The sequence below is a fragment of the Pteropus medius genome, unplaced genomic scaffold (assembly GCF_902729225.1).
Source record: "Pteropus medius unplaced genomic scaffold, Ma_sr-lr_union100, whole genome shotgun sequence".
NCBI lineage: Eukaryota > Metazoa > Chordata > Mammalia > Chiroptera > Pteropodidae > Pteropus > Pteropus medius.
This window is the reverse complement of record NW_024349800.1, coordinates 48,000,935-48,016,437: the sequence shown is the minus strand read 5'-3', so window position 1 is coordinate 48,016,437 and position 15,503 is coordinate 48,000,935. Positions and strand designations below refer to the sequence as shown.

General features: G+C 43.1%; 1 protein-coding gene across 1 annotated transcript in view; it reads right to left on the bottom strand.

Annotated features, from left to right (window-relative positions):
* The window catches only part of ALK (ALK receptor tyrosine kinase), a 616,833-nt gene that overhangs the window by 146,745 nt on the left and 454,585 nt on the right, over nt 1-15,503 (bottom strand). Inside the window, 1 exon segment of the mRNA XM_039887489.1 lies at nt 12,598-12,725. Coding sequence (XP_039743423.1) covers nt 12,598-12,725 — 128 coding nt within the window.

Sequence of the window (15,503 nt, the reverse complement as noted above, 5' to 3'; positions counted from 1 at the left end):
CTAGGGGCCTTCGTCCATTGCTGCTGGGCTATTTCTTGGAAAACAGCATATGTAGGGAACTGGAGGCGTGGCCTTTCCCACGGAGCGGTGCTTCCCTGAGCTACTCAGGCCCCAAAGAGATTGGTCTCTGACTTGGAAGTGTGGGTGGGAGTCACCTGGCCTTAACTCTCAGGCCCTACGAAAGCTTCACTTCCACCAGGATGTGTACTCTAGGTCTGCGAGCTCACTAGGCTACCACCACCTCTGGATCTAAGAGGCAGGACTGCATGGTTGTCTAGACTGTACTCGGCATGGCCATCATACAGGTAACTTAGTCTATTCTTCTGAGGGAATTGTCTTTCCATCTTTGTACAGAAGCCCAGGGACCTCAGTGATAGACACATTTAAAAAATCGAAATTGACAACTCTTCCATTCATCATTTCTACCTCTGAAAGCAAGTACAATCTTGGAAAGCTGGTACAATCTGAGTCAACAATACTTATTAACAAGTATAAAGAGGAAACCAGATTGCGATGTTTGTGAAAAACAACAGGAGAATATAATACCTTAGCTGGAGACTGGGTAACAAGGTAAGAACTGGCACTCCCTCCCACACGGGGCTTCCTTCTTTCCCTCATTTTGGAAGTGAGATTACAAAGCTCTCTAATGGTCTCACTGAAATAAATCTATGCCCTTAAAAATGTCACCCAACTTCACAGTCCCTCATTATTATGGGCTACGAACACAGATTCAAAACGGGAAAAATCTAAATATTACTGTGCTAATGTTCTACATTGGAGTAGTTCATGATTAGAGGTTAATTAAAGGGAGGTTTTCTATCCAGACACGTATGTCGAAGGCAGCTACCTGACCTCCACTGCAGACACCTGGTATACTCAGACCAGGAGAAGGGATGCCCAGCGACAGACTTTGGTTTTAGAAATGTGCCCCCGTCCCCTCCTGGAGAGGGATGGTGCCACGTGAGGAACTGTGGAGACTTCTTTGTGACGAGGACAGGAGTTGAACTGGGGAAGGGGCGGCTAGCGAGGCCGGCGCACTGTGGGCTTCACGGGGCTGCTTAGGAGAGCTGGAAGCCCTGACGTGCTTACACCCAGGAAACCGGTTCTGATAGAAATCCTGCCAGTCCTTTCTGAAGGGCACATTGTCCTTGAGGAAAGAGCCAACTATCATTCCTTATATGTTCCCTGGTTTTCACTGTCAAGGAAACTGAAGCCCCGCTCAGGAAGCTTGCCGAGCTCTTCCTTTGCCCTGTGGATGAAGGAGAACTGGGGTTCAAGGCAGTGGTCAGGACATGATTAGAGAAGGAGAGCCAGTGACAGTCCCTGTGAGGGCAACAAAGTTTGTGCGTTTCCTGCCTGGGACTTGGCCCGATGCGGGAACGAGGGACAGATCACAAGGGTTGAGGGGATTTGTAAGCAAGAAGCTGTGTGTGCCCTGGGTTAGCTCTGGGCTCTTCCAACAGATCAGAATAGAGGGGAGCAGCTGGGCGTTTGTGGGTAGAGAGCCCTGGAACCCAGAACAGCAAGGGAGGGCTAAGAGTCTCAGTCTCTTCCCAACAGGGGCCCAGAGGTGGCCGAGAGGATGTGGACAGACCTGTAGAGGCCCCATGGAAGGAGCTGGAGTGATCCATGTGGACCAGATAATCTGCAAGCAAGGACTCCTTCGGTCGGATGACCAAAGATCAACAGGGAGCGAGTCTCTTGGGGGAGGCCAGATGGATAGCTCTTCCATCACCAGGTGGCTCAGAAGCCTTCCCATTTTTCTCACTCCCAGAGGAATCAGAAGGAAAATGGAAAATGAAAGAATTCTGAACCATCAGAATACATGTCCAAAAGGGATAAAGGAAACTCCCATGTCAGAGCTGACTTTAAGAACCGACGTTAGATTAAGCTGTCTGCTATCAATGGAAGTGCATGGGGTTCTCCTAAGAGCTATGTTAAGTTTAATTTTTAATTTTTGCATACAGACTGTAAAATTTAGATCCTCTACATGATGTTTAAAATCCTTTCCAATTGGCTGATTCCTTTATATCACAACCAGTCTGGGTTTTCTTGCCCTACCCCAGCTCTCTCCTTAAGCTTGCCCTTTCCTGGGCTGAATGTGGGCTGGTCCTCTCTTTGAAAATACGAGCTGAGATATAAGGTTTCAGTGTGCTTATCACCCATTTAAAACTTTATCAGGATGCTATGCATCCCATTTATTTAATGAAGACCATGGACTGAGCATCTGGTCTGTGCTAGGCTCTGTGCTGGATAGTGATGATCCAGGATAAGGCTCCCCATGGAGTGGGGAACAAAATATAGGGATGTTAAAGTCACTTTCTAATCTTTCCAAGGCTGAGAAATAACAGAGTGAGGTTAAAGGAAAAATGAAATAGATTAAAAGTCATGACTTGGTCACTGGGTGATTACAGAACCTTAACTTTGGGCCTCAGTCTGTTAATATATAAAACTAGGGAGAAGGGAAAACAAACAAACAAAAATCCTTCAGTTAGCAATACAATTCTTCACTTTTGAAAATCGCGAGTTTCCCAGTCCACCCCCTCGTGACTCACTTGTTCATTCACTCATTCAGCACTTTACGAAGTTCACGGAGCCCCTGTCATGTGCCAGGCTTTGAGCCAAGTGTTAGGGATGCAGAGACGAGGCGGAAGCCTTGCAGCTTAACAGGAGGGACAAGTGAAACAGGCCGTGGTACCTGAACGATCCACCTGAATTCTACAAAGCTTTGCTGGAGCACTGTAGAGAGAGTACTGGGCCGGCCCTCATTCCACACTTAATGGGGTTGTCTGTGCTCTGGAACCAAGGGCCGGGCTGGGTACGGGGGGAGTTCTACACCGGACAAAATATTGCATCAAATGGTGACTTTTTATTTTTTATCTCTGAAAAGCAACAACCAATGATGAGAGATCGTGGCACCAGTGAGGCTTCTGATGAAGTTGCAACAGATAATATAATAATATAATAATAATACTGCATATATGCGATTAAAAAAAAAATACCAAAGAGTTTGGGTTCTTTAATTAAGTCTCCAGCCTTGGTTGTAGAAGCATGGGTTCCTGTTGTGGGGTCCAGTTACTAGGTTGTGGTGAAGTGGGGAGCCCATTTTATGCATCTGGACAGCTACTGGGTAGGGAGATTCCACATTTCTTAACCAGTGCTAACTCAGAACTCCCAAGTTCAGCACATGGTGGGGGGAGTGGCTAGGCCACATAGCTCTTTTACCCCTCCCTCCCACGTGTCTTCCCTCCCTTCCTGCCTCTCTTTGTCACTTCCTTAGAGAATCCTGTGGATCACAACTGCCATCATCAATCTAGTTTTAGGAGTGATGTTTAAAGCCTTTAAAACCCTGGCCAAAGCCCAGAAAATACTCTTGGAGTACAACCAAGGCAAGCTGGAGTGTTCAATGTGACTTTACTAAAGATGGGGAAAGACAAAGGAGAAAACCTCTAGTGCCTACCATGAGCTTTGACTGTGCTTTGCTGATGAGAGTGTTCCCAAGACTCTTCCCAGCTGCTAGTGTTTTACCATGTACTGAGTGCAACTTCAGCTGCCATTACCCAAGACCTCGCTCCAATTTAATTTCTTGACCCCCAGAGGAAAATGACGGACTGTCTTATTTACTTACATCCTTGCCTTTGCCATATGACGAACACCAGGAAGGACCTCAGCCTTAAGTAAGACTGGGCTCACCCTCATATAAGGACAGGAAGAAAGTTGAGAGGTGAGAATGAGTTAATAGATTAGCAAAAAGGTAAAGACATCCAGAGCCTGGGAGAGGCAGCAGGAAGGAGGCTGAGGGTGTGGAGATGCAGGGAGAGGCTGTCCACGAGATGTTAAAACAAACAGCTGAGAAGGGAAATGATCTGTATGTCTTTACTTATTTATGATCACACAGAGTAAATAAATGATACGACTCTGTGAACTGAGCAGATACTTTGGCATTACAGAGAGCCACAGGTAAGGGGTGGAGAGAGAAACAGGCAAAAGGGCCATGCCAGAGGGAGAATGGCAGCAAATGGACAGAAGGACAGCTCTGTAACATTAGGATACATACATAATAGAGAGAGAGAGCATAGAAAAGCCAGCAAGTAAGAGTTTGTGTCTGTGTACTAACAAAAATGATACCAGTGCTGGGATGGTAAGAAGGAAAATAGAGACTATTTCTACTTATAACTTTCTGCTCTAATCCACATAATGAAATTCTAGAACTTTCTCACCCCAACTTTACATACTCATAAGCCCAAGTCCACGGGAGAGAGGCTTTGGGCTACTCGCAGGCTCTCCCTGACCTCTGGGGAGGGCAGGGAGCCTGCTCCATTCCCAGCCTTCCCCAGCCCCTCTTTAGAGGTCTGTTCTACTGCTGTTCTCAGCTGCGTCACCTGCCCTGCTGTGTGTTCCTGAATCGTAAACCTACAGACAGGCGGTCTCCTGACCCAGAGTGCCTATCCCTAAAGCATTGGGGAGCTAATCAGAGCTTATTTTCATTATACGTACATTTCACAGATGATTGAAAGGATCGGCTTATAATAGCAAAAGAAAGTTGAGGCATTCAAACCTCTCTGGGCCTTTTAAAATAACAGACTTATTATGTCCATGTGAATTTCCAGGAAGAAGCCTCTAATTAAAGTTTATTGCCTCTCAGCTGCCACTGGCCAGCAACGTGGCTCCTCCTTCCTGTTCATTAAAGGCATCCTAGTGAGGATGTAGCCTCACAGAGCCCATGCCCACCTTCCGGCCCACTCCCCCATGAGCTTGGGACGATCTCAGTGCTGCCATGATGGCCTCATCACCTCCCCACTGCATGAGACTTGGGACCCACACAGGATATTACACCCCTGTTCTTGAAGGAAATGATAAGACTCTGGTCTACCAGTTGCATAAATGATTAATGAAGGATAATTAGTCAATGTTTGTTAAGCGTTCTTTAGACAGAGAATGCTGACTAAGAGCTAAATGAAAGAGCAGAAGCGGCAAAATCCAAAAGACTGTACATCCACCCAAATGCTGCTCAGAGAATTGCAAAATGTTGGAGTAGAGGAAAGAAGGGGGCACAGAGACCACAGGCCCTGTGGTTTGCGAGCTGTGGATTGCGGGGCCTTCTGGGCAGCTGCTGAGCAAGTGTCTTCCAGTGTTTCCTCCCCAAACAAATCACAACTAGAGAGGCAAACTAAAACTCCAAAAACACTGCTTGCAGAGTAACTCGAAGACAGAGAACGCCAAAAACTTCAAAATAATCACGAGTAAAAGAGAAAAAGCATTGCACCTCAGCAAGTGCATGCCCTTGTGCTCTCCGTCCATGCCCGCCAGCTCGCAAACGGCTCCCTCCGCCCCTGCTCACAGTCCTCCCCTCCAGAGGGCTTTGATGTTTGGTTCTCGCAGCCCCTGGTGTGAGGAGCTCTGTCCAAGGCTCTGGGCAGAGAGGAAGTAAAATGTCTCCCAGATCTTCCGATAAAAGTTTAATGCCCCACCGTGTGACTCCATTCAAGCAAAAGAAAACAAAATAAAACAAAGAGATCAGTTCCGTCCTTTGGGAAATTTAAGAAGCTTTAGGTCAATGCACAGAGGACTTTAAAATGTAATATTTGGTTAGTCTGGCCCTGACTTCCTACTTCAATTTTAGGAACCGAGCCCTTTTCTGCCTGATTTGGTGGGTTAGGACCCCACTCCTGGTCTCTGGTGTCACTTTGGGATCCCGCCTCCTATCACTGATAAGGAGAGGATACCTGCCCTTTGGCTCCAGCTTTCCAGTAGCCAATTCTAGCCCTGGCTGTACCTTATTCTCTTACCCATAGCCCTCTGTTCCCTAGGAGGAGTGCCTCACCAACATCGTCTCGGATGTGACCCAAACTGCAGAAAAGGATGAAGTCACCTCTCAGAGTACAGGAACTATGATGAATAGGAAAGGTCTTTAACACCCATGTTTTATCTTAAAATTTGTGTGTAGTTTGCATTGGAGCCCAATGTATAGCCATACTAGTTTTAATATAAAAATGTCTCTCCACTCCAATCTTTTGGTAAAACTGAAGCTCTGGAAAGGTGTACCGTGTTGATTTGGTGGGTTTGCACATGCTCAGAACACCACTACACATCCTTGATATCTAAGTGTCCAAGTGTGAGGAGCACTGGCCCCACTTTATCCCAACCTACTTGCTGGATCCTGGCCCCTCCCAATTTGCCCACAGCCAAAGGCCTCCAGCCAGTTCCCGTGTGGACAAGGTTCTGGAAGCTGTGCGGCGAGACTGATGTTAGGCCTGCAGGGCACAGCATTGAGAGTGGAGTCATCCCCTCTCTCCTCCAGGGAGTCCTTAGACTTCATCAAGCCCCCGAGTTGTGCAATTCACTGTTAATCCTGTGTTTCTTGATGACTTGTAATGATTGTTTGTACCATGATTAATTAAAAGTTGCCAAGGCTAGTGGGCCAGCACTACCGTGGGGTGCTCTCTGAGTTAGGGAGGGGCAGAACTAACTCTGATTTCCTACTAGGATGCAGGCACTGTGTCACACAGGGTGCACACATTATGCATTTGAAGCTCTGCGGACCCCCTGAGAGCTTGAGAATTATCACATGAGAATTATCTAGTACTACAGGATGTAATGGACACACAGCACCTACGTAACTCAGGATTCAAATCTATGTTTTTCTTATCCATATCCTATTCTCTTTCCACTGTTCATGATGCAGTGTCTCTTGCTCTTCTTCCTGTTGCATCTTTTTGCCCATTGCACTCATTATGGCCTCTATCAAAGAATGAAAGAAACAGAGAGAAGAGGTGAGGTTGGAATGTATGAATTCTGCAGTTGGCTGTTTCAGAAAGATGGAGAGGGTGTGGGAGAGGTGGTGAAACCAATGTCTAAACTGACATTTCTCTTATCATCTTTGGAGTTAATTTATCTGGGTCCACCTTGTTCTCCTTATAGCCATAGATTTAAAGGAATGTCCCTCTATAGAGGGTCCTTAGAGACCTGGAGAGGGAACACAGCTTCGCCAAGCCCTTCATTCATCACCTGCTGGCGTGCTGGTCTCATTAATAACTGGGGTTTAATCCTACACATTCAAAGAGACTCCCATTACCCAAAACAATAATTTTTAAAATTATCCAGGCAGAGTTGCAGTCACATCGAATACTAAGGATGATTTAAAACTAATAAATATTTTTGAAAATTCTTTAAACATTTTAATGAATTAAAAGTTATGAAATATTTATAAGCGGTAACAATACCACTTAGTACTATTAATAAAATAAATACATTACAGAATGAAATTCATTACTATTTTACCACTAGACACTGATGTCAATGACTGAATATTGCTCCAAATTACTTGTAAAATAGACCAATTATTTTAGTGCGATTAATCTTTTCAATTATTTCTTTCATGTAGTCATAATTTGAAAGTAATTTTCTTCTGAAAGTACAATGACCTCAGCACACTGGTTCCTTGTTTATTTATACTTAAAAACCTTTTGTGTCTGCCCCATGTCCGGGCAATTTCCAACAGTTGAATATTTAAAATAGTCATCCAAGCAATCATTGTGCCTAAGCACTTTGCAGAGTATTTTTAATTGGCTTTATTAGTGATTATGAATAAGCCATTCCAAAGTAAAGAAGTCTGCCAACAGCAGCTATACATCAATAGGGAAAGGAAGAACTGGCAAAATCTTTTCCTTGTTCTACCAGCAAGGGGCCTGGCTGTTTGAGACCCTGTGCTCGGTCTGTGTGATAAGCAGGTCAAAGGACTCCTAGGTTCTTCTCTGGCCTCCAACTATCCCACAGGATTATAAAGTTCTACTCCTTTGCATGTTACAATGGATTCTGTGCACTCTGACACAAAGGGAAAAGAGGACTTTATTAGAGATAAAAGCACAGATTGTGAGGGAGACAGAAGGGAAGCAGCTGCTTTCAGAATCAGAATGTAGGTCTGGGCGTCAGAGTCTCTGCTGAAAACGGGATAAACTTTCCATCGGCTCAATGGTTCAAATAAGGCCTAGGAAAAGTAAAAAGTGGGTGTGAACCTATACGCACGTCTGGGGGTAACTGTGCAGAATTATTCAGCCTTGGTTCCCGAATGAGGACATTCAGCTCAGTCAGGGGATGTGGGAGAGAGAAGGTGATAGTATTTATTGTGCCAAGCACTGTGTTAGGGGCTCTACACATAATATCAGTTTTAATTCCTCCACGGCTCTATAATTATGCATTATTAGCCCCATCTACTGATGAGAAGGTCAAAACTCATAAATTTTAAAAAACTTTTATGAGCTCAAAAGTGTAGTAAGTGTTGGAGCTGGGATTGTTCCACATTCATCATGATTCCGAAGACTGTGCTCTCTCTCCTACATCGTAACAAGAATACCTTTATTCAGTGCTTACCATGAGAAAAGCATCTCACAGAGATACAGAGGTTAAAAAAAAAGCATCTATTGAGTGATACACATAAATAACTCTGGAAAGAAGTAGGCTGTTCCGAAATAGAAATATATGGAAACAATTCTGAGCTGAGACTTCTTGGAGGAGATAGTATTTGAGCCGAGGTTTATAAGAAGTGCAGGACTTTGAAAGAGAATGAAAGTCGCAGGGAGAGCACTCTTCAGGCAGCACGGCTAGAACAAAGGCACGCTGTGGGGGAGGTGTGAGTAGATCTCAGCAGCCAGATGAAATCGTCATTTTAATGCTTATCTTCTAAACAGTACGGTCCACAGATAAATTATGGAAAGAAAGTTTTGGAGAGAGTTAAGAAGGGGAGTGTTTTGGAAACGAGGTTCACTTTCCACCCGGAGGACACAATGAGAACTAAACGAGGACACTAGACTGTGGCTATGGTTTCTCACTGGCTTTCACTTCCAGGCAAGAGATCCCACAACTGCATAGCTGGTTCGGTCCCTTGCCAACCCACGTGGGGCCACCTTCCTGCCAGTCTCAGGTTGGCAGTGCTGTGGCTCCCATCATCCCCTTGGATTCCGGTTATCATTAACATCGCAAAGCTTTGCAGGAGGCGTCAGAAAAGTATATTTATTTTTGTGAATAGTATTTTCTTTATGAGAAACTGAGTGGCATGGAGGGAACAGCTTTGTTTTTAAAGGTTTCAGGCCAGGTGAGGCCCCAGAGAGGCCAGGTAGCTCAGGGCATCATCCACAACACGCCTCCACAGCTGCCTTCTCATTTGACTCTCATGATTAAGGTAAATTTTGGGACAGCCACTGACATACTGTTATCCCTATTTTAAATTAAAAAACAATGTGCCAATTCTGGAGGAGACCTTTAATGTCCCTTCTGAACTGAAGAGTTGGCTGGTTAAGGCAAATAAGAGGTGGAAAGGGGACTTAAATCCCCTGATTGCTGGTTCAGTGATCACTCTGTGGTCTTTCTGAGAAAGGCACATTGGCACTTGTTTGGAGGAAGACATCTCTATAAATTGAGCACCTATTCAATAGCTCTGGTGCAAATTAATGTAAGTCAGGGATGCCCTTTGGGGAGCAGTTTCTGCCCAGAGTAGTGTGGAGATCTTAAAGCCACCGCACCAAAACTCAGTCCTAAGATAGAAGCAGCGTGTTTATATCAGTGTCAGAATGCATTCAGCTTAGTATTTGCTTGGTGTCTGTAGAATGAATAAGTGAATGCATGGATAGATGAGTCTGCTACACAGAGACATTTCTGCTGGCAGCCCCAAGACAGAATGCCATGGTAACCTACATTTTATAGTATAGACAGAAAATCCTGCTGGGACCTTGCTTGCCGTTGGAACAGAAATGCCCAGTTTGGGCCAGGCTGCCAGGAGCCTATGAGGTAAGAGGTATGGCCTCTGCTCTGATGATATCCACAGATAGATGGCACCTCCTTTGCAGGGAGAATTGCTCCAACATCCCCTGTAAGGCTTCCCTGGATTAATTTAAATGGTGCCTCTCTTCATGTGGGACAAGGAAGAGCTGCGGAGTTCTACTGATGCATCTCCCCTCATGCTCTGTCTATGCCCCATAGAAGGGGACCAAGTCAGAAAATAGATCAGACATCCTGTAGACCTACCTACAACCCTGGTTAGCATTTCACCAGCCCTCTTTACCCTTCTCAAAAATACCCTTCTCTCCCTTTATCTCTTCCCCTTCATGACCTAACCAAAGCAATGACCACAGAAAATGTAGATTTGTCTACATCAAATAGGCCTTGAGTATACCTCCAAAATAACTTAAAGAGTGAGCATAGCTTAAATAGAGAGCACAGCTTTAGCATGCTTCTTATGTTTTCAACTTGTCCATAACCAACTGATGTGCACTTGAATTTGTTCTGCTATGGGGGGATGAGTTAGAGATTCTCAGGGAACAGTGGGATCACTTTGCTTTCCTCTGCTTTCTGCCTTACATATCCACAGTGATTCTATCACACCCCTAGGTGGCCACAGGAGTCCAAGACAGAGGAGTGCAGAGAACATCTGCTTCCCACAGAGACCATCTGTTCTTGGACTTAGAGCCTCTGAAGAAAGGTAGCTGAGCCATGAGAATCTTTGTAGGTCTCTTAGCCAATGCACCTTCCCTAGGAAATCAGAGGCAGACTTCTTTTCTCTCTCTGCTAAGAAAGTGTCCTGCCAGAAGAAATACCTTCTGGATCATTAGAGAAGTTAGAGAGGTCAACTTTCTTGGTTTCACAAGAGTAGAGAAGCAGACAAGAAACAGGTCTTTTACATTCTGCAACTGACTAAGTACAAATGCAACGAGCTACAGAGGAAGAATTTTGCAAGTGAAAGGGAGTTGTAGGGGTCAGAAAGAAAAAAATCTGTACAACTGGTTGAGATCCTTGATCAAAGGGACAAAGACTTTTTGTAGAAGTAACGTGCTGGGCCTGATATCTGGAGATTTGTGGTCTCCTTTTTTTCTTCTCCTGATGTTGCTCAAATGAGATTAGCGCAATTCTGGGAACTGATACCTTCTCCCTGTCACATCCCTGTTTACTAGCTCCATTTCAACACATGGCTTCTTTTGGACAGTACACAGACCGTTGACATTTGCAAGGACTGATGATGTCCAGAGACGTTCACAAATCCCCAAGTTCGTGAGCATGGAAACATTTGTGCAAGCTCCTGGCTTTCTTCCAAACCACATATTTCTTGTACATTGCCTCACATCACAGGTTACTCACCTTTTCAACTTGAACTGCAGTTCAATCTATCACATTATGGTGATTTTTTTTTTTGTCCCACACATAAACTAGTTTTGATTAAAGAAAAATAAGTACTTTGTGAAAGTTCTTGCAGGGCCAGCAATAAATGAAGGGCCACAGGAACATAAGGAGCTGGGTGTTCCTAAGGGAGTCCCTTTTGTATAGCAGCTCCAAGATTCAAAACGAGGCCTCTGTGCAACAGATGGTTATGTGTTATTGGCTGTCGTGGTTGTTCATGAACAGCCTATATAGAGAATTCAGGTTGAGAGTGCCACAGCCTTCTTTCCTGTCCACACTTCATTCTTGGGCCTCTCAAACTACAGGCTCTAAGGCACAGGTGAGAGCTCTCTCCCCAGTGAACCTCTGGGAAGAGGCAGGCACAGCAGGAGAATAGCAATAACGAAAGCAACTTCTTCCTGAAGATTCTCCTAGACTTGTCTCCTATACCCTTTACATGTGGACAACAATACGGAATGTTTATGATTACGACCCTAGGTTTTCTGAAAAGTCAAGGGAAGATCAATCTCATATATCTATTGATGATTTATTTCATCCTGCTTACCAGTCAGGATTGAGACAATCTTTAAGAAAAGATACATAAATGATTTTGAAAAGAGAAGATTAAAAACTCTGTAGAAGGAGAGGGAATAAGCTTATCCAAAGACTACACAGATATAATTACTATGATGGAGTATTGCATTTAGTTCAGTTTTCTGGCAACAAAGGCAAAAAGAAAAAAAATCGACAAATTATGATTCAGGAGAGAGATGTCGTCTCTTGAAATAAATTCACAATGTGAGTTATGCAAAAGGAATTCGATGACACAGTGGACCATGCTCTAACGTTCTTTACAAAATAAGTGAAAAATCTGACATATAACCATTTCCCATGCTGTCCCTTAATAATAGCCAAATCAAATAAACCAAATCATTACAAATGCTTAGCTGTAAATTCTGCCTCAGGAAAAACAAAGTATAATAACCATCATCAAGTTGGGGGAGTAAGGACCGGGAAGAGATATAAGTGAAACAAAAATGGTAGAATGTTAATAATTCCTGAGACTGGGTTGAGGGCACATGAGTGTTCATTGCGTGACTCTATTTATTTGTATACATTTAAAATTTTCCACAATAAAAACAATAACAACAACAACAACAAAACATATCTGAAATCATTTGGCAGCCAGAAAATTTAAGCTAATATATTATCTAATAAAGACTATATTCTATTTGATAAAGTTTTAAGTTAAGCAGATGTAAGGTTATACTCAGTCTTTGAAAATTGGTTAGCTGGGCTATGAAGCACTAGATCATGTTCAGAATAAGCCCCTACGCACTGCAGACTTTGCTAGAGAAGAATGCACATTCCCAGCTGATCGTGGCAGCAGGTTACTGACACACTTGAGACAACAAGCTATTAAGGAGTGAAGGGGAAAACCAGATTCAATACCTTCACTGCAGTTCTTCAGGGCAAAGAAGTCCACTGCAGATAAGCTTCGGTTTCCACTTGAGATGTATTCCAAGGCCACTCGAAACGGGTTCTCTGGGCGCCCAATTCTTCCCTCTAGCACTGTCCAACTGGTTGCATCGGAAAAAAAAAAACAGAAAAACAGTGATGAGAAGCAGGCTTAACCTGCAGAGGGCCTGCTCCTGCAGTGGCTTCAGGGCCCACATTCTTCAAGGGATGAAACACTCAGTGGCTCTGAGGACAGTGACCCTGAGAGCAGCACAGAAACATTTGTTTCCTCGTCCAGCTCATTGAGAGACCCAATTCTCAAACCCACTGTGGCACTGGTGGGTTTTGTGTGTGTGTGTGTGTGTGTGTGTGTGTGTGTGTGTGTGTGTGTGTGTGTGTGTGTGTCATATTCTCTTTCAGCAATTACTAACCTTTGAACTATTTCAGTAGTTAGTCTTACAGGAAAAGAATATATATACTTGAGAAAACCTGGCAGCAGAGTAAAGGAATAGTTTTCAAAACAATTATCTATTTATAATTATCTCTGGAAAGAATGCTTGGTTTTCAGAGTTTTATCTGATCCTAGAGTCTCAGAATCCTCAGTTTGCTATATAGTTACTTAAGGAAAAGTAGCAAAGGCTATTTAGTTACTACAGGAAAATTCAAGTGCTCTGAAGCATGCGTTTGGGGTAAAAGGTATCTAAGATTGACGTGAACTCTGCAAAAAGGTGCAAAACAGAAAAAGACAACAGCAGCTCTGTATCCATCTGTAATCAAGGACGCTGACACCGTGGGAGAACAGAGAATAAGCTAAATGAACATTTTACACCTCGCTCAGGCTATTAACCTCTTGGAATAGCCTCCTGTCACTGAGTGGAACATCAAATTTACTTTCCAACATTGATTCAGGATTTTAAAAGTATATAGTTATTTTGACAATTTTGTATGAAGAATGGAAATTACAATGGTTTATTTCATATTTTTCTCCCTTTTAAAGAATTTTATTGAGGTATAATTGATGTTGAATAGATTGCACATACTAAAAGGGCACAGTCTGATGACTTTAAGTGTATACATTGATGAGTTTTGATATATGTACACTGTATTTCCCCCATCCGCAGTTTTGCATTCTGCCTTTTCAGTTACTCATAGTAAATGAAAAATTCCCGAAATAAACAATTCATAAGTTTTAAATTGCACGTTTTTCTGAATAGTGTGATGAAGTCTTGCACAGTCCTGCTCTGTCCGCCCAGGATGTGAATCGTCCCTGTGTAAAGCCTATCCTAGCTGTATACACTACCCACCCCTTAGACACTTAGCAGCCCTCTGGGTTATCAGGCTGACTGTCATGGTATCACAGTGCATGTTTTCAAGCCATCCTTATTTTACTTAATAATGGCCCCAAAGCCATCCACATAACTTATATTACAGTATATGGTTATAATTGTTCTCTTTTATTAGTAGTTGTTGTTAATCTCTTACTGTGCCTAACTTATAAACTAAACTTTACCATAAGTATGTATGTGTAAGAAAAAGCATAATATATATAAGGTTCAGTACTATTCATGACTTCAGGCACCCACTTGGAACTCATCCCTGAGAACAAAGAGGGACTGGTATCCATGCGTGAGCAGCGTGAACGCATCACAAGGTCTCATACTGTCTTGTAGGCTGGGATTGGGTATGGCAGTGTAACCGCTAAGGAATTTAGGAAAAGAATAGCTTTCTGTTTTAAAAAAATTTAAAGCACCCTCAAGTATAAAGTGATGCTCATTATAAAAAATGTTAAAAATCCAACGACTCAGAAAAGTTGGTAAAAAAAAAACTTCAGAAGCTCATTATTCAGAGATAACCATGGTCAACACCTCAGTGAACAGCCTTTCAGCTGTGATTCTACATAAATAAGCCTGTACCGCATATGCGGTCTGCGACTGCACTTTGCCAGTCAATGGTATGTTTTACTATTATGAGACAATAAATATAGATTACATGATCAGTCCAATGGTTGCATTTTTTAATGATTTGTGCATTCTCCTGATTTTTCCTCTTTATGATCATGCTGAAGCTAACCTTTAGAACAAATTCTTAGAACCCAAGTCAAAGTGCACGTACATTTAAAACTCTGAGGCTTGTTGTTAATTTTCCAACACTGAGTCAGAGGACCCATTCCTCCATCTGGTTGCAACACTGGAGCTCCTCAAGTCTTTTCAGCTTTGCTGACTTTTGGGGATGAAGGTGATGCCTAAGGCAATCAATGGTCTTTCAGCGGGGCTTTCTTGGGAGTTTTGAGTCTCTGGTCCCAGCCATGTTGCTGGGCATGCAGTGGGAGTCTGCTGAGTGAAGGAGGTAGTTTTATTGCCTTCCTATGCTCTTGTGTAGTTACTTCAGATCACTGGAGCCAATGCTTTAGCCATTTAATAAAAGTATATTAAGTTTCCCCACAATAGATGCTATAGAAGGGATTATTGCTGTTGTAAAGATTGTTCTGTTACTGTACCCAGCAGGTTTTCTATTCAAAATAAAACCAGTGCAATTGAATAAGGACACGGAGGCCTTTTGGCTTAAATGTAGAACTGTCAAAGAAAGAAATATTTGAAAAGAAAATATAAACGAGGGGTTCTTAAGAAAAAAAAAGAAAGCAGATTTTTCTTGTTCTCCTGAAAAATAAAGGACCTTATTTTTGAGGAAAGATGATAGTGAAAGGCATGTCTATTCATATCCTGCCAAAACATAGCTCTCTGCTCTGAGGTATGATGGATTTTAATTCCAGGTACACAGTGGCCCTTGACAATGATTTCCATTTCTATATTGGCATTAGCCTTCTGGATAAATGTGTCAAGAGATTTAGGAATTAGTTTCTGAGTTACTGATGCAATAACTTTTGTCTGAAACTCTCTGGC